General features: G+C 34.0%; 1 protein-coding gene and 1 long non-coding RNA gene across 3 annotated transcripts; one reads left to right on the forward strand and one right to left on the reverse strand.

Annotated features, from left to right (window-relative positions):
- Positions 1–2,739: 2,739 nt before the first annotated feature.
- On the reverse strand, positions 2,740–4,485 carry LOC125495935 (uncharacterized). Its single transcript, XR_007272320.2, has 3 exons — positions 4,219–4,485; positions 3,664–3,818; positions 2,740–3,076 (listed from the first exon to the last, which is right to left on the reverse strand). It is a non-coding gene; the product is annotated as an uncharacterized LOC125495935 (long non-coding RNA).
- An 8,544-nt stretch (positions 4,486–13,029) lies between these two features.
- Positions 13,030–17,498, forward strand: LOC104889548 (putative disease resistance RPP13-like protein 1). 2 transcript variants are annotated; one of them, XM_010674791.4, is made up of 7 exons: positions 13,033–13,388; positions 13,823–14,295; positions 14,378–14,538; positions 14,649–14,750; positions 15,007–16,765; positions 16,901–16,989; positions 17,148–17,498. In XM_010674791.4, the coding sequence occupies exons 1-6, from the start codon at positions 13,246–13,248 to the stop codon at positions 16,936–16,938; spliced, it is 2,676 nt and encodes an 891-aa protein (XP_010673093.1). In that variant the 5' UTR covers positions 13,033–13,245; the 3' UTR covers positions 16,939–16,989; positions 17,148–17,498. The 2 variants fall into 2 exon arrangements, with proteins under 2 accessions (XP_048495934.1, XP_010673093.1); XM_048639977.2 differs by lacking the exon at positions 17,148–17,498 and having other exon boundaries at positions 13,030–13,388; positions 16,832–16,971.
- The last annotated feature ends 2,362 nt before the right edge of the window (positions 17,499–19,860 follow it).

The raw sequence follows: 19,860 nt of genomic DNA on the forward strand, positions 1-19,860 counted from the left end.
AGTGAGATTGTTAATTTCACTTGCAGCACATCATAAATGGAAGATATACCAGCTTGATGTTAAATCTGCATTTTTAAATGGCGTTCTTGAAGAAGAAGTTTATGTAGAACAACCTGAAGGTTTTATTATCAAGGGACAAGAAAATAAAGTGCTTCGGCTGAAAAAGGCACTTTATGGTCTAAAGCAAGCTCCACGAGCTTGGAACACACGTATTGATGGATACTTAATCCAGAATGGTTTTGTTAAGTGTCCGTATGAACATGCAGTCTACGTGAAGAAGAATGGTGATAATATACTCATAGTAAGCTTATATGTTGATGATCTATTGTTCACTGGGAACAATGAAAGAATGTTCGAAGATTTCAAAAGGGTCATGTTCAAAGAATTTGAAATGACCGACTGTGGGTTAAGAGAATTACTTGGTATGAAAATTAAAGTTTGAGGGGGTGTGTTGAAAAACAAACTTTAAATTTAGGATGTTATATTTAGCTTTCTTTAATTAGCATTTGTTTAATTTAAATAGTGGTTTGTGATGAGAACAATTATCATCCTTTAATTATTTAGAATTGTATAACTATATATATGTAACATTTCTAATCATGAAATAATAAAAAAAGGCAGAAGCCTGAGAGAGTTTAACAGAAATAAAGAAAAGGAGATATAAGGAGAAGTTTTGCATTATAACATATATCTAAAGTTATATTTTTCTTATCCTGGGTTGTAACTCATATTTGTTTCTCTTTCATATACTCCTATAATTATTTGAGTTAGCAATTCGTAAATTGTTATAACTCCTACAGTTATATCACTAAGAACAAAAAAAAAAGGGAAAAGAAGTACTATGAGGAAGTTATGTAATTTTTGTGTTTTTACATGTGAAGTTTCTATGTACAAGAGAAATGTGAGTTGAAGTTGCTCACTTCACATAATTCTATTACCATTAAATTTTATACCTCTATTTAGGTTTACCTCTGCCTAGAGGTTCAATGGTGTTACAAACTTACAATTCCTGAAATATGATCTCTCATATGTTTATATCTTTATTAATGCTTGTTTTAATATGTTTATATCTCTGTTGTTAAAATCCCGATTCGAATCTTACGATTTTACGATTCGGAAAGGACCTCAGCGGTCCCGATCCTAGGTAGGATCTTAATTTTGTAAGATCTTTCGATCCTATCCAACCACAAAAATGACATGGTAAGATCTTAATCTTGTATGTTTACTATTTGTTTGTAAATTCAACATTTGTTCTCAAATCTACCAAACAAGACATTGACACTATTTTGTTACATTTTCACTATCCCATTCATACAGCACAAACCTTCAACTTTAATTCACATACTAAGCGCTCTAGTTGGGTTAACTCTTTGTCCTCACTTCAAAAAAAAAAAATTAACTCTTTGTCCACACGCCAAGATACATATGTCACTCCTCCTAAAAAGAAAACGATTACCCCTACGGTCTGTTTGATTAATGGTCATAAATGTTGCTAATAATAATGAATTATATATTGTAATCTCACAAGAAAGTCTCATGTCTATATCCATGATAATGAAACTTGATATCTCGTTTTCTTCATATATGTTCATTAATATCTAATACAACATTTTTAAGTGGTAATAGATGGTAATGAAATTTTGAGAAAAAATTAATTGTTATGAAATAACGTAGCATTACCATGAATATTGACCTAAGCATTTATATGCAAATACACGGTAAAATGCATCACCATTACGATCATTTATAACCACTAACCAAATAAAATGTGGAGAGCATAACAATAACGTAGCATTACCATGAATATTGACCTAAGCATTTATATCAGATCTGGCTATTTACAGTTAATGTTTTGTGGAGAGCTTGTTGAGGAGCATAATATATTTCATCTTCTTTTTTTTGACATCGAGAAAACTTGCATTAATTAACAACAAAGTACGACCTATTTCTAATACTATCAAACATTAAAAAAAGAAACACCTAAAGGAGCTTTAGTAGCTCGTACATGCTCTAAAAAAACAAATAAAAACGACAGAGAGTTGCATATTAAGTAAGGAGTCATCGGTCGATGATTGTACTGGTGGAGTCAAAAATTTGATAATGGATGGAAGTTGTAGAAGCAAATGTCAATCACATTCCGGACAACGAACAGTGAGCAATTCGAACAAGCATCTATCGCTTGGGATTCTTGGCTTATCAGTTGTTGAAGAGTCACATTCATATGTGACTCATGACTCTCTCTCTCGAGAGTATTTGAGGTTTCTCCTTCAGGTAATTAGGTTGGAGAAAGGGGGCGTGCTGAAATCCACCAGATGTAACTGGAGTACTACCTGTAGATTTGAATTTTTCTTTCATCTTCTAGATAGTTTTTTCTTTCATAATATTGGTCACTCATAGTTTTTGGAAATTAATTTGTAGCACTCCTCTTGTGAATTCAAAATTTCCTATGCACCGCTCACATATGAGTACCAAAATCAATTTCAGAAGAACCTTAAAATTACTATCAATAAATTCTATAAATGTTTAATTCATTCAAAAGGTAGCGATGTACAACTAGTCGCATTTAGTTGATTTACAAAAAAGACCGTCTTACCTTATTATTTGAGCTAAATGGATCACTTAAAAATACTGTGACCCCTTAAAGATATGAAGTATAATGATATGATCTGAGAGTGAGACCGTCTCATATGAGAGTTTGCCAGTGCACAATTGACACAAGAAAACAGATACCACAAGAACAAGTAAACAGTAAGATGTAATTTAGCGTGATTAATCCTGCAAAAAAAACATGTTTACCTGTTACCATATCAGAGTTATACACAAAACCATGTTCACAACATGAGGAAAGAGCCAGGCAAGCAAATGTCAGAACATAAATACAGCCCAGGTAACTAGGATGCAACCTAACCACTTAAGTTCCAGTAGTAATCCCAATAGAGTGCAGTATATGTGTGTGATCCTTTCAGTAGCTTTCCTAAGTTATATGAGAAATGCTAACCCAGTTCAGGACAGCCAACAAAAACGCCACTGCAGAACCTCGACATTTAAAGGTTTAATCCGATGCTTCAGACGATATCTGCATAATTTCAGAAACACATGAATAGAATTAGGGAAACACCAATAATAATTTATTTTTACATTTGTTTATCGTTGTGAGTAGTAACATAAGGAGAACTCTTGACCAATATCGAAGATTAAATCTCAAGACACAAGAGCAGCAATACAGCCGACTTTAAATTAATTATTCTCATATTTAGCAAGTTTGTATTGAAATTTGACAGCAGAAAACTTACTTTATCTATTTTACATGTATAATTTTTTTTGTTTTCGCACGACTAGAAACTGGAAACATAAAAAGATAACAGGTTCAATGTTCATGTAGACTGGGATGCATGTACCCATTTCGGAGAATGATTCATGACTGCTCAGCAATAAAAGGTAATGCAGTGAGAAAGTACTAATTTATACATCGCAAGGATCCTCATAAACTTGATTAATGGTGATCTAGAACATGGGAACCCTAGTATAGAAGGTAGGGTACACCCCTCACCCATAAATCATGATAATGCTCGTCTGAACAAAGCAGATGGAATCAATCCCATGACACTGTTCCTTTTTACAAGATTCCCATGAAACTATTAATAAGCAAAGTGAAGTTTGTACCTGGCGCTGAACTAGCAAGCACAGACTCAGCCATGGACATTAACTCTGAATGCTCTATACCAGCCATAGACAGAAATTCTGAGGGTTCTTTTGTCATTCTACCGCCATCAAATTTCATTATTTGTTCAAGAAGTATGATTTTTACCTGATGATAGCTGCAAGTAAACAGATAAACTTAATCATAGGTGCTTAATAGTGCCAAGCAGTCACCGCAAGGCCGTCTCATAAAATTAGGGGTCCTGTGCTAAAATAAAATTATAAAGATTAAATATTTTGGTAAATAGAAGAGCCAGAAGAGTTATAAATGGGCCTTTTTGAAGAATAGGAAAAGAAGAAGAAAACCACCAAATAGAAATTAATCTCTTTTTATTTATAATTAGATTTAGGTTTTCTTTTTTTTTTTTTCTTTGGACGGACAACTAACATAATTGGACTCTTATTTTTCGGGGGTCCTGTGCAGTTGCTCACCCTGCACATGGCCTTAGCCGCCTCTGAGTCACCGTATGTTCAAATAGTACTTTTAGAGTTACAAGAAGTGTGGATACACCAAGGGACCTGTAAGCAAGTACACCATGAAACCTGATGTTATCATGTTACCCCTGATGATGTTGTTTAAGCTTATTTCGAGTTATAATGAATACTCTCTGCCAGATCTGATGATGCACACAGTAACTTTCAGCGAGAATCATCCATTAATGTTGAAAGTCTTAATGTACCTTGTTCATAACATACAGAACATATTTTGTAGCTAAAGCAGAATGTCTCAATTCATGTTGATGAACTACATAACTAATTAATAGGTAAGCTTACTTGCTTACATGTAAAATAAGAAGAAAAAGAATAAGGAATGAAATAACATAAAGTATATCACATGGTTCACTTTTGTCCACATATGATCCATTCAGGGAATAAGTACATGCACTCAAGTGCATGTAGAGCATGGTGCACCCTTTTCTAAACTACGTCGTTTTATCATTTTTAGAGTCTATAATTTTAAAAAATTATTGTTATTTGCTTCCTTAAATTTTGCAACTAAAGATTCCTTTGCAAGTTTAAATTTAAAAGGTATATGTTCTTTTACCTTAAGTGTAGATGTTGATTTACTATATGTTCTTTTCATTATAACCTTTGTTCTTTTATAAATATAAATTTACACGTTCATTAATTTTAAGTTGTGTGTTCTTTTTTGAAGTAGAAAAGTTGTTGCAAAAAGTTCGTGTTCTTTTATATAAATGATATATGCTTTTTGGGTGCACAATGAGCATTGTGCACCCTAATGCATAATCCACGCTTTGGGGAAATTCGGTTGTGCGAGACAAATATGCCAATAATACTAATTGGTGAAAAGAGTAGAATTTGAGCTTTTTTTTATATTTATCCATTCAAATTTCTTTTTGATGTAGAGATTTATACCAAGTTTCAAACTGGTAAAAAACATCAAGACTTTCTTTCCACTACCAAACACATGTAATCCAGGATCGGAGAAAAACGTAAAGTAAACGAGGAGGCCATATGTAGAAACTTAAATTAGCTCCCAGGACGTGCTTAGCAGTCCTCAGCCCCAGGCGGTCCAAGTCTCCTAGACCTACCTCCTGAAGATGGCGACACTGTGCATCCCAAAAAAAAAATCTCGTAAGCAGGGGTGCAGCAATACAGCAAAATACATTATCATAAGTACTTATGCACACAAGTCAACGTGTCACATTTATTTATAAAGTTGAATGTGTTTGGGTTGGGAAAAATTCTGAAATAGGTCTATCGCATCCCCCTAACATAATAGCCGGCACCTAAAGTTTTCGTATCAGGTTGTGTTATATGTTTGACGCGATAGGGGTATGGCGGGAATGAAGTATTTATCATAGATGACCCCTCTATAGAGGGGTCATTTGTCATAGATGACCCCCATATAAAGGGGTCATTTGTCATATATGACCCCCATATAAGGGGGTCATTTGTCATAGATGACCCTCCTAAGAGGGGTCATTTGTCATAGATTACCCCCTAAAGAGTAAGTTAGTCTTTAATATATTTTGCTGTATTTAGCCTTTTTTTTGTTGTATATAGCATACCCCAATGTAAATGTATTTGCGAATTTGCTTGAGATTGGTCGGGGGTTGGGGGTTTGGTCGTTTGGACGGGGCGAGTGCGTAGGATGATACTCTACATCCGCACCCGAATTAAATTTTCATACCTGCCTCACCACTCATGGTGGGTGGAAATTTCATAATCATTCGTTTCTCATCAAGTATGTATTTAGACTCATTCATGCCCCACCACCCGCATGAGTATTATGTAACATCCCGACGATTCTCTATTTTTTTATACCCTTTTAAATACAAAACTTAAGAATCATCAAAGCATTATTGCCTGTGTGATAACGTATCGGCTTATTCAGAATTTTGCAGAGGAAAACATAATAAATAGCTTTATAAATAAAACTTAGTTGACCTAAAAATCAGCTCAAAAGTTAAATTCAACGACGATTGTCAAAATCAACTACAACAATTAAAATAATTAAAGTCAACAACAAAAAGTAGAAGTCAAGTATGATAAATGATCTACACAACTTTTCAAGTCTCAAACGCATGATGCATCATCTTCAAACATGTAGATGGACAATGCACTAGCCATGATCAACATACACACAAAAGTACGTAATTAGCAAACCTGAGTACTAAATATATAATTACAAATAAATAATCCTAATATGATACTACCACAATAATACAATAACTTTGTAGATAATTTTTACTGAACTAAATTTCGCAACCAACATTTTATTTACTCTAAATGGAATAGTCAATGGAACGAGTTGTCTGACTGAAAACCAACCTTCCGTTTGGAAGACGAAATATGGCCGCAACTACGTATTCTCATGACCTACGATATCGAGTAACCTTTAAAATAATAATAGGACACGGTGATCAATCCGGTCACAGGAAAACCATGCACTCCAACTCTCTACTTGTCCAACATTTCAAGTCTAAAGACTATTCACGTTTAACTTTACATGATTAATAATTTATTACTTTTTATGACTCACAAGCAATACAGATAATACAATCATCAAACAATTATAAACTTCCACTTTTATCTTAGAATTAGATAAGTAATCAACCAACTTAACAAGTCAAGGTTAATTCAAACTTTGATCCAATCTTCCTTATTTATTGAACCTAGCCAATATCCATCCAATCTTTCAAAGATATAAAATATGAACTTACCAAATAAGGCTCTCGACCCTTATAAAGTATTGAAATAATAAAAAGGGAACAACATGATCCAATCCAATATGTAGATTAATACTCATATTAATTAATACAATAAAGTTCTCAAATCTCATATGCTTGCATCAATCTTCCATACAAACATATAATATAAACTTCGTAATCAACATGTTCCACACAATGACATAAAACATGCAAATTCAACTTAATAGTAATCACATATGAATTCGATATAGTTCTCTATACATGATACTGCATGATTCTCATCTTTAAAATCATGATACTAATCCAATCAAGACATAGGTATGTACGTACCTTGTGTAGACAAATTGAGTGACCATTTTCACAACCTTAAAAGTTGCCTAAAGAGAATTCCCCGCCTAAAACAACCAATATAAATCCATAATCAATCCTTTATGAATTTATAGCAATGATAAAATACTATAAACCCTCCTTAAAAGAGTGTTAAATCTTTTCCATCATTAAAACTTAAGTATTAAAGCCCGTAGTATAGTACTATACTAGTTGTTAAAAACTCTCAAATTCATGTTTTAAAATCATAAATCTCCATCAACAATACTCTTTCAAATTTCTAGCAATATATTATATATTAAAACTCTTTTTAAACATGTTTAAATATATTTAAAATCATAAGAACAATCAATCTCATAAATATAACATACTACTATGATTTTCCAACCTTTTAAACCCTAAAAATTCATGATTTGATAATTAAAAATCCAATTTCAACATAATAAGAAAATCTGAATTTTTATTTCTCCAATACATAAATTATATAATCTTAGATTCATAATTAAATCATCAAAAACATAACCATATTGAAACAAATCTTCAAAACATAAACTTTTCACTGAAAATAACTTGAGGATCAAGAAATTAACCAAAGCAAGAAGATGAGGGAAAGTGGCTCGCAGCACGGCAGCGACGGGATGGTGGCGTGGCACGCGGTGGTCGTTGAGTCGCTGGAGGAGAAACAACAACCGATGAGAGAGGGGTGAAAGCTGAATGAAAGAAGAGGAAGAAAGAAAAAGAAAGAAAAGACAAGGGCAGAAATTTCGGGGAGAGAGAAAATAAGTTGTGGGAAAAATTGGAGTTTATGGGGGTTTTTATAGTTTTCCCTTGTGGGCTTAACAATAGGTGATTGGGCTCAAATAGAATTTAATCATTGTTGAAATTAGTGTTTGGATTCTCCATATCCAATTAGGAGTCCTTTTTCTAATCCAAATAGTGTTTGAGTTCCTCATACCCACTTAAAAATCCTTTTTCCAAATCCAAAAAGTATTTTAACGTTTTCAAATATTTTCAAAGCATTCTTAGACAAAATATTTTAACTTCTTTAAATCATTAAAATAATTCCTTTGACTTTCAAATAAGTAACCTTTGAAGAAATAATCATTTAAATACTAAAATATATTTAAATATAAATAACTATACATTAAAATATTTTTATAAAATTCATAAATTTACAGGAAATTACATATATGCACCCGCTTCGTACCCGCATTGTACCTACTTCATCCCCGTCCGTATGGGTACCTGCACCCGCGTCATACCCGCATATTTAGACTTTGCAAGATAAAATTATTAATAATATAAGTATATAGAATAGAATTTTAATAATAAATATGCGGGGATAGGCGGGTATAGCATAAAATGTACACCTGCTCCACCACACATTGCGGGTACGAATTTAATCCATCCTCGTCAAATCTAGAACCATCCCCATTCCCCACCCCCACTTGGACAAGGATGGGGTAGGTCTCCTACTTGAACCGCTCCACTGCCATCAGAGTGGTCATCTCAGCATTAATTGAATCTGTTGACTTCTTTGTCAACTTGCCCACAACCCCTGTTGCTTCAGTAAAGCCCGCATCTTGATCTGCCACAGACTGAAATTGTTTCTCATCAATTTTTACATTCATCCTAGACATATTTCACACCCAGATCAAACACAAAGCTCTTGATACCAATTTATTATAATGGATGTGAGAAATAACAAATAATCGAATGCAAAACAAAGAAAAAACACACACACATTTACCATCGTTCACCAACAAATTATTGGCTACGTCCAAGGGCAGAGAGAGAGAATAATTTTATTAATATGAGGAAAATCCAGATTACGGAGTAATTAAGATTTAATTTGTAGTATAAAGAAACTAGTTTTAAAACCTATTTATACAATTATACCCCGCTTAGGAAAACGCATTTCCGTGTTAAAACATAGTACCGCTCGATCGGGCAGCCTATTTTCTAAACCCAGAATTGCACGCAGGCCCGATCGGACGGACTTTGCCTTGATTGTAGTTCAATAACTACGCCCGATCGGGTGAACACGCCCGACTCCATGGGGTGCCATGCAAAATAGCCTTGTTGGGCGTCTTCGACCCCGCCCGATCAGATGGCACTGCCCGACCCGAACAGACGGGCCTGCAAACACGCATTTCGTCGAACAGATTCAAAGCATAGTTCCTACACAACTTATTGGTTGGGGAGACAATCATATCAACAATGGGAATGAAAATCATGAGAAGGAGCATAGTAAGTTTTGGAACAAAATTTGGAACTTGAATGGCCCACCCTAGATGAAACATTTTATTTAGAGAGCAAGTAACTCAGTAAGTGGTGTTTTGGCTGTAAATAAATGCTTAGGTTTTCGTCACTTCAGTCCTGACAAAGTGTGCACAATTTGTAATTCGAGTGAGGAAACAGTGGTACATGCTTTATTTCATTGTCCGTGGATAAAGGTGTTTTGTGATTCAACTCCATTTATGCATTTTGTGGAGTAGTTAGATACTGATTCTTTTCATAAGGCGGTGGAGTACATGTTTGAGAAGGAGTTTGATGAAAGCAAAAAGCCTGTAACTTTATCGCTTTGGCCTGATGAGTGAGTTGGCACAAACTCGTCGGTACCCGTGGGTGAACTCGATGCGATGCGCCTTGCTATTTTCGTTGCTAGCAGGTTGCGTTACAAAGATATTATTGTTGAAAGAGATGTTCTGGGGGTCATCGTTAGCTGAGGACATTCATTTGATTTGTAGTTTGTGTGTATGATCTCATAGCATTCTTATCAATGAACCCAAATAAATGGTTCATCCTTTTTTTTTTTTTTTTTCCTCTCCTCTACATCATTCTCACAAATTATTTTCAATTTCACTCTTAACCATGAACCCCAAAAATAACGGTTCATCACTATTTCTCATTCTTTTTTCCTACCCCATCACATTTTCTCTCTTTAAATAATTCTATGAAGTTGTATTAATTAATGTAAGACGATTTTACGCTACTTAATTATAATTAACTCTTATAACTATTAATTTATAACTACTACTAATTTTTATTATATAATAATCATCAAGGAGTAATTAATTATCGTAATCTAATTAATAATTAGGATAATTAGAATCCATAATTATGATGTTTTTTTTCCTGAAAGATTGTAAGTTAAAGCAAAATAATGTGATGAAAGAAAGATTATAGGAAAAGAAGAGAAAACTAAAATTGTGAATAGAGTATAGCAAAATTGATGTCTATTTATAGAGAATAAAAAAATATGACTTTTGATTTATTTTTTTTCCAAATTGTATTTTTTGAATTATTAACGTTACAAAAATTGTAACGTTAATATTAATAACTCGTAAGAAATTGGCATGTGGCGTGAGTTGAATGGGGAGGGCAATTTTTTCCCCATTCCTCCACTAGTTGCGCGACATGTGGCGTTTTGCTTTTTTTTTTTTAGGATTGTTAAACATCACCATGAAATTCCTTAAAATCACCCCAAATATATTTTTATGGAGCATTTCACCCTTTCCTCTTTTCCACACCACCAACCACCACCCACCACTAACCACCCCCCACCACCAACCTACTACCATTTCACCCTCTCCTCTTTTCCCCACCACCTACCTTCCCTCTCCTCTTTTCCACACCACCCACCACCCGCACCACCTACCATCCCACCACCACCTAACTTCCCACTATCACCGTCGACCTCCACGCCATCGCCTAACGTCCTCCACCGCAACCACCTTTGCGTCGAAATTTTTTTATATTAGCGAACGTCCGGTCAGGACGTTCTGCCCATGGGATGAACGTCCTGGCCGGACGTTCGCCAATATAAAAAAAATTCGACGTGAAGGTGGTGGTGGTTGTGTGCGACGTAATGCGAAGGTGGTGGTGGCGGTTACGAAAAGGGTATTTGGTGAACGTTTTCGAAAACTCAGGCGGTTACCAATATATTGTGAATTTGTTGATTTGTCTGGGATATTTGGTGAAATAACCGTTAGCATTATCATGGGAATGAACAGTGTTGTTTTTCACAAATTTACACACAAATTTATTCGCATTACCACCATTTATAACTAATTATCAAACGGACCGTAAAGGTAAGAATATATAACGTGATAATGGTTGCAATAGAAAAGATCGAAAAAAGTATAAAAACTAATTAAGGCCTTGTTTGACAAAGGGAGGTTCAGGGCAAAAATAGTGGTTTCACCTCATATTAGAGAATTTGACTAGTCAATCCTCTAATTTGAGTGTTTGATTAAAGAGGTTTCAATTAGCTTCTAGAGTCCAATATTTTTTTTGGAAAAAGTAGGGGTGAGGAACTTTTTGACAACTACTCCCTCTTTTTTTTTTTTTTTTTTTTATCTTTCTCACTTAGAATCTCGACACTATTCACAATTAGAGATAATCTTTTAGATTTTTCTCAATATATAAGAAAAAAATAGTCATGTGAGGTCTTGTTTGATTCGTCTCAATAAGTAATTTATTAATATTCAATTATTATAACTTTTACTAATATGTAATACTTCCTCCAGTTCAATTTAGTTGTGACACTTTCTATTTTAGGATGTTTCAATTTAGTTGTGATACATTCGTTTTGGGTAATAACTTCTCTCTATCTCTCTCGGCCTCTCATATCACATGAAACCCTTTTATTTTCTTTCTCTATCCTCTCCTCTCCAAAAATTGCATAGGAGTACGTGATTTTAAAATGTCACAACTAAATTGAAACGGAGAAAGTCAAAAAATATTTGATCTTGATGTGGATCTTGATGGAAGATTCACGTGAGTTGGGCTCTTTGATGTAGTTTAGTGGCTTTTGTATTTTTAATATTAGATTTAGTCGAGTATGCTGGCGTATTTCGTCTCAACAACTCTATTGGTAGCCGAGATATGAAGAACTTAAGTGTATTTCGACTCAAAGTTCAACTGAGGTTTTTGTGGATTCTCTCCTAAAACTTTAACTCACAAGAATTAACTCAAATAATCTCTCTCCTTTTATTGATGGTCGAAAACTTATATTTATAGTACAAGTTTCCTAAACCGACTAAAACTAGTAAAGCTTAAAGATAACAACTTACAAACTTATCTATTTTTATCTTAAGGATAACGACAAATAACAAACTAAAACTATCCATATCACACGCCTAATATAAGAAATAAAATTTAATGATAAGGAATTAGACTCCTAAATATAATAGGAATCCTTTATCACTTACATAAAATTCTAATAGAACTAGAACTCTACATAAATAACATGCAAAGTTAGAGTTATAACTATCCGCTAATCTCTATTATATAAGTCAAGGGAGGAGGTGTGATGTCCTCTTTTGAAGTGACTAAAATACCCCTAATGATCTAATTAATGGAATGAAAAAAATTACAAAAGCAAATCATTTAAAAATTCTCATTCCAACTTGCCATTTAGAACAAGTTTAAAATGGTATATGCATCAAATACTTCAATTAAAAATTAAATGGACAAAATATTTATACCTTATTAAAAAATGATGACATACATAACGTGCACATGAAAAGTCTGAACATTCACTACCTTTGATACTCTTTAATTCAGTTAAACCAACTCATTATTTTTGTTCTTTCTGTTCAATATTCATTCATAAAAAATTAATGTTAACAATCACTCACAACCTTTTTTTTTTTTTTTTTTTTTTACATTAGCGAATTAATATATCTAAATTTATCTAACTGTTGAATTTTTCACATTTAAGTTTAATCATAAATAAAGTACGAATGAAGTATCTAATAGAATAACAAATTTTGAAATTAACGCACGCATCGCGTGCATATGAAGGCTAGTTGTTAAAGAAGCTAACTATTTGCCGTGATCTGAATAGGTTTATGTTTTCTCCGAGTTGGAATTAGGCATCTGAGCATCTCAGTCAACTCACATCTCTTCTTTTGGAAAAAGACCCTAATAAATTCTTGCTTCTGGTGGTGAATTCCATCTTCAATTTACACACATCTGGGTACTAAGGTGTTTCTCTCAATTCTCAAACCCTAGAATTCTTTAATTTCTAGTAACTATGAATAGCTGGATTCCCAAAAATGTTATCGAACCCAAAACCGAAAATGCGGAATCTTCTGAGACGCAGCCGTTGATGTCTGACGCTTTCACTTCCCAACTTAGGAAGATGATACGGTCGGAGGTAGATGCCGTTATGTCTAGGTATTACTTATCCTGATTTTTTTTCTTTAATTATGGTGTTGATTATAATTTCGGATCAATGAAATGTTGATTGATTATTTGTAAAAAATATTAGTCGGAACTTTGATTTCACAGGGGTTTGTGTAAACTGTAAGGTGAGTTTATGGAATTATTGATTATGAATTATGATGATCTATCATCTGTTATTTCTGGGATATTTTTTTGTCCATAACTACCATATTTACAATTTTTTTTGCGAGAAACTAACTTATTTACAAACAAAACTACCTTTGTTACGTTATTGTTTGTTGACCACTACCTAAAAACTTTTTCCGATGTTTGACAGTTTGAGGGTAGTTTTCCGGTGGGTAAAACTTGTTATTTTCTTATTTTATTCCCCGTTATTTCTTTTAGTTATGATTCCTTATTTATGGTCTTTATGCTGTTCACAACAGATCATTGCTTCTTAAGGAGGCTTCACATGAATCAAGGAGTTTGCAATTGCATTTTGAGCACCAAAGTCAATTATCTAAAACCATTTTCACTGGGAGAAAGTTGCAAGACCAAGGGATTTCATTGCAAGTAGTACTGAGAGATGATTCTGGGAATGTTGTACAAGTTGGTGCTGAATCTTCCATAAAAATCAAGATTGTTGCTCTAAATAAAGATATATTAACAGGAGATGACTCGATTGAAAGTTATATTCTCCTGGGGAGGGAAGGCAAAAGACCCCTCTTAGTGGGAAATTGTGTAATCACTTTAAGCAAAGGAGTTGCAAATATTGATAATATTTTGTTCACAGATAATTCAAGTTGGGTTAGAAGTAAGCAATTCAGATTAGGGGCTAAAGTTGTGGGAAGTGTTCATGGAGTGACTATAAAGGAAGCAGTAAGTGAACCTTTTATGGTTAAAGATCATCGTGGAGAGAGTAAGTCTTTCTTACCTCACATATTGAAATAGCCTTCATTCTTGTTTCCATTTCCTCAAACTTTGTTAGTTTGTTCTAACAGGTTACCGGAAAATGGAGACTCCAGGCCCAGCTGATGAGGTGTGGCGCTTGCGTCGCATTGCAAAAGGTGGAAAAGTTAACAAAAGATTGGCAGATACAAACATCAACACAGTGGACGATCTACGAAAAGCGTATCTTGCAGATGCGGTTAAACTTAAGAAAGTGAGGATTGTCTTCCTTTTCTGCAATTGACATGGTTCTTTCGTCTAACAGTGATGATCCTCTATCTTGGTTTCTGAGCTTAACAATGTCTTTTTTAATATGTAATACAGATTCTTCGAGTTTCAGACAAGAAATTTGAAGACATTGTTGAACATGCTATGTTAGGGTATTCAAATATTAACCAATCTGAATACCTTACTGGTGCACATGAGGTATGTTAGTTACTATGCCTAGTAATTCTGAAGTGTGTACTATATATTGATATCTCTCATAAGCCATTGGTGCGAGTACTTTGTGGTGATCTTACATGTACAAGGACAAGAAATGTGATTGAACTTGACTATGATGCAATACACCATGAGATTATTGAGATGTGAAGCTAATGTCCTTGCATACTTTTGGCAGGTACAAGATACAAATATAACGATGCTTTGGTTAAGTGATATTGTCTTGGTTTTTGTTTTGCAGGGAAATTACCAAACACCTCCTGAGTATGAAAACTTGAATGATTTTGTCAATGAGAACATGTCCTGGGGAGGGAAGCCAAGCCGATGGAAGATTTTGTCAGTGGTCCTATGGGCCATAGTAAAGATGAGAGTTTTAGTCAGAGAAAAACACAATATGATGATGCTTTACTGCCTTCTTTTTGGCGACAACTATGAGTTTGAAAGAGAGAAAGTGGTTCAATTGTGGATGGCAGCGGGGTTTATAAAGGAGGAGCCTTTGGAGGAAAATGGTAATCGTATCTTCAATATTTTCTTGGACAGAGATTATATTATACCTTCTAAGGTTAACATTTCGAGGCAAACTAGGTTGTTTAAAGTGAATTTGGAACTGGTATCTGATGTTTTTGCTAGGGTGGAATCAATCAAAGGCTTTAAAATGAGCATAGAGGATGGCGATGTTATGGCCAATCAATTTGCTGATTCCTGGCATATATCCGTGCAGTCTAGCAACATTAACTTAGCAACTTTTGAGTCATTGAAGAAATTTGGCAGGCTAAAAACGCTGCTATTTCTCAATAGCTCTCTTTTAACACGAGTAGCATCAGATTTCTTTTCTACTTTTAAGTTGCTTACAGCACTGGATTTGAGTGGGAGTTGTATAACAGAGCTACCTAGTACTATCCAGGATGCGACAGAATTGCGTTATGTCGATCTTTCATGGACAGAGATCAATAGATTGCCGCAGTCTATAGTTTACTTGCAAAAATTGCAGACCTTGAGGCTTAAAGGGTGTATGAATCTTTTTGAGCTACCTGAGAGAATGAAAGAGCTCATTAGTCTTCGCCATCTAGATTTTGATGTTCTTGGCCAATTGAATTTGATGCCGAGAGGAATAGGACATCTGACCGAGCTTCGAACATTACCTGCATTTATTGTTGATGAGGAGATAATTAATGGAGAAAAATGTTGCAATATTAAAGAGTTGAAGCATATGAATAATCTATCTGGAGAACTTTGCATCTCAGGGTTGGAGCAACTTAGTTCAGAGGATGCACAAGAAGCAGCTTTGATTGATAAAAATCGCCTGAAGTATCTAGAACTAAGGTGGAGTGATGTCGTTAACTATGTTCAAGAGAAGGAACTAGTCCGAGTTCTTGAAGATTTGAAACCAAATTCATGTTTGGAAGAGTTGAAGATTATATGTTTTCCCGGAGAATCTCTCCCAAATTGGATTGGGGATGAACAATATCAAAAGTTAGTTAGTATTACTTTATACAAGTGTGAGAACTGCTCCAACTTCCCCTATTTGGGCCGCCTGCCTAAACTCAAAAATTTGGAAATAGTGGAAATGAATGGTGTCAATCAAATTGATCACTTTTGCGGCGATGACAAAAACTGTGCAGCATTCCCTTTGTTGGAGAAGCTATCAATTGATGGCATGTACAGTGTGGAGGCAATAACAAATGGGAACTTTGCTTGCCTTGTCAAACTGAGCTTGAGTCGGTGTCCCAGCCTAACAACACTCTCCTCATTTCCTAGGTGTCAATCTCTCAAGTGTGTGGAAATAACAGACTGTCCGCTGCTCAAATATTTGCCTGAAGAAATATTGTCTTCCCTGCTAGAGAGTCTAGTTATAGATGCTTGTCCTTTACTCAGTGAAACGTACTCGAAGGGAGGGGAACATTCACATGAGATAGAGCATGTGACAAATGTATGGATTGAATTGGAGCAGACTCAATCTAGCGATGAATGCTCTACTGAAGATGATAGTTCCACGAAAGGTACTGTAAGATTTGAAGTTAACTTTTAGTCTACTTTGAAGTTTTAACTTTTATTCTACTTTGAAGTTGGACACTGACCAATGAGAGCCACTGATATGGAAATAACTCATAAGCGATGTCTGATGACCTTTGCAGATGCACATTCAGATGACATGCTTGATGAAGATGATTGAGTTATTAGCCTTATAGCAAATGTAGAGCATTTTTGCCGCCTGCCTTTTCATGTAAGTAAACTAGTTTATAGGCCCGGGCTATGTCCCAGGAAATTGTATCATTCATTTATTAATATTTTACTTTAAAGTAATGACATCAAATATTTTATTATATATGTTTGTGATCATGGGATCGAATCTTACATAATGCATGTTCTATTTTTTTATAGTGTATGTGGATCACATGGCATAAAACACTCAAAGCAAAGGCGCCGCTTGACATCGTCCTTTGTTTAAGAACGTCTTTCAATATATTTGTATAAATTTTCGTCATTTTTTCATTTGGGTCTTGAGATTTTCTTATCAAAAGTTCAGTTTGACCTCAAACTTATCACGATTCGTTTTGACCCCTTTTACAAGATTTTTCTTTTGGCACGGTGATGAAGCTGAAGATTAGTTTCAAGGAGAGGCGATGTACATAACTGTTAGATTTATTACCTTTTTCCTTTTACCAACATTGTATATTTACGATTTACCAACATAATTTTGTGGGATATAAATTAGTTAAGGTTTGTTTTATCCTTACCTTCTCTTTACTTATTTGAGGAAAATATGTTCAAATAGATTTAGACGTGTTAAATTCAGGTATGAAAAACTAATTTTTTTTAAAGGTATTTTGAAAGTCACGTGCAGGTCAAGCCAATGTCCACTTTTCTACATAAGGTAGCTTTTTGCCATCAATCTCTATTATATAATAAATCAAGGGGAGCAAATGAGCAATGGTATCCCCTTCAGAATTTACATATTCAGCCCTTCATAACATAAAATTATTACACACATAAACTTACCAAAAAAAATTTAACCGAATCTCTATTAAATTCAATCATTTCATATAAGAGAACGTATTGTGTCGGACTCGTCCGACCATAATCTTGGTCGGACGACTTTTAGGTGGTTTCAATTTTTTTTCAGGTAGTCTTCATTTTTTTCAGGTGGTTCCAATTTTTTTTCAGGTAGTCTTCATTTTGTTTTCAGTTAGTCTTCTTTGTTTTTCAGTGGGTTTTTGTGCTTCAGTTAGACTTACTTGAGTTTCAATTGGTCTTTATTCTTTTTCAGGTAGTCTACATTTTTCTTCAGGTAGTCTTCATTTTGTTTCAGTTAGTCCATTATTTCTTTCAGTTGGCCCATTATTTCTTTCAGTTGGTCCAATTGAAAGAAAAGAAAGTCCAACTGAAAGAAAAGAAAGTCCAACTGAAACAAAACAAAGTCTAACTGAAAATGGAAAATAGGAAAAGAATGAAGAAAATTAGTGGGCTTCATCTTCAACATCACGACCAGCTTCATCACATACACTTCTTCAACATCACGACATTTCTGCTAGTCTGAAGTTTGCTGAGAAATTCTTCAATCCATCTGTCACATCCTCTTGCTTCTTGCTCATGGATCTTACATGAATGTTTTCAGCAGGATAATTATGGACCGAAGATGGGGATCTTAATCCATTATTGGCTGGTCGTGGATCAGGTTTTTGTTGTGATAATATCTTTAAAAGATCTATCTCTAACTCATCATCCTGCCTATGTCTACCCAGCTTATCAAGAGATTCCGATCTTTTCCCGTGAGATGTATTGCCGACTTGAATAACAGGTTGAGAACACGGAGTTTGTAAAGAGAGAAAAGAGAAGGAGGGAGAGAGTAAGAGAAGAGATTGATGGCAAAAATGCCGCTGCAGGCATGAAGAAAGCCACGTTTTTTTCATTTGGGTCAGCCCATCTGACAGTAAGTATTTGGTCAGACGGTCTGACCCAATACTTTCACTTCATATAATTGTCAATCACATAAACTTGCTAATAAAAAAGATTCAATCAAATTAAATTTAGATCCAGTAAACTAAAAAAATTCGTAATCAAGAATTTACCAAAAATTGATACTATAGGCAATAAAAAAATATGACATTTTTATTAGAAAGACAACTCATATACAAAACTAATTACAAATACGATCTGCAAAAAAAATCAGTTTCTTCATTACTTAGATATGCAATTTCATCACTTATACAATTATACTTACTTTAAAATATTTTTAGATACTAATACTTCATACTCACCAAATGAAGGTGAACGTAGACTTTTATAATTTTATTTTTCATTTCTTTTAATATCGGGCAATAGTTATAACTAAAATGTCACAGCATGCAGAAAAAACTAGTTTTTTTATAAGGTAGATAGTAGTTATTTGTCTTTTAAGATGAATCAAACAAGATGTTACATAATTTTTTTTTATATTGAGAAAAAATTTAGAATATTCTCGCTATTGGTGAATAGCGTCAAGATTTTTAGTGAATAAACTAAAAAAAACAAATGGAATATTAAGTTGCATAATAAAAGTCATGATTAGTTTATAAAATATAATAATTCTTTGTGTTTTATTGGGAACCAAACACTGTTTAATATTTATGTAAAACTCTACTTATCCATTTTTATTATTTAGGTTTTATAATGTTAAATTCTTACTATTTTTCTTTATTGTTGAAATAATTTTCTTTTGAGCAAGTTGCATATTACTTACAACATTGATATTTTTGGATATATGCTCTTTCTTGTTCTCTCTCAGTACGTAGGGGTTACGATTTCTATCTCTCTTTATCTATTTCCTCTCTAAAATATTTGTACCTTATTTCAATTTCGCAAGTTAAAAAAAGGAGGAAGTATATATTGTAACAGAGAAATTCCACATGTAGCTTTCTGAAAAAGCCTACTTTATGCATATAAAAATTAGATAATATAAAGTTGATATTTTGACCTGTGATAAATGTCCTACAACATATATAGTTGTATATACTAGTTAAATATTTCTAGTTAGAGTTAACATGAACACCGTAAAAGCCAAAATATTGCGTCCTTTGAATAACGGAACAAGTACTAGCTTTTAAGAACTAAAAGA

The sequence above is a fragment of the Beta vulgaris genome, chromosome 3 (genome assembly GCF_026745355.1).
Source record: "Beta vulgaris subsp. vulgaris cultivar EL10 chromosome 3, EL10.2, whole genome shotgun sequence".
Taxonomy (NCBI): domain Eukaryota; kingdom Viridiplantae; phylum Streptophyta; class Magnoliopsida; order Caryophyllales; family Amaranthaceae; genus Beta; species Beta vulgaris.

Excerpts from the sequence above, each read along its gene's own strand:
- LOC104889548 (XM_010674791.4), top strand. The coding sequence starts at position 13,246 with ATGAATAGCTGGATTCCCAAAAATGTTATCGAACCCAAAACCGAAAAT. Across the intron at positions 14,296-14,377 it reads TAAAGATCATCGTGGAGAGA|GTTACCGGAAAATGGAGACT; the intron begins GTAAGTCTTTCT and ends TTGTTCTAACAG. Across the intron at positions 14,751-15,006 it reads ACCTTACTGGTGCACATGAG|GGAAATTACCAAACACCTCC; the intron begins GTATGTTAGTTA and ends TTTGTTTTGCAG.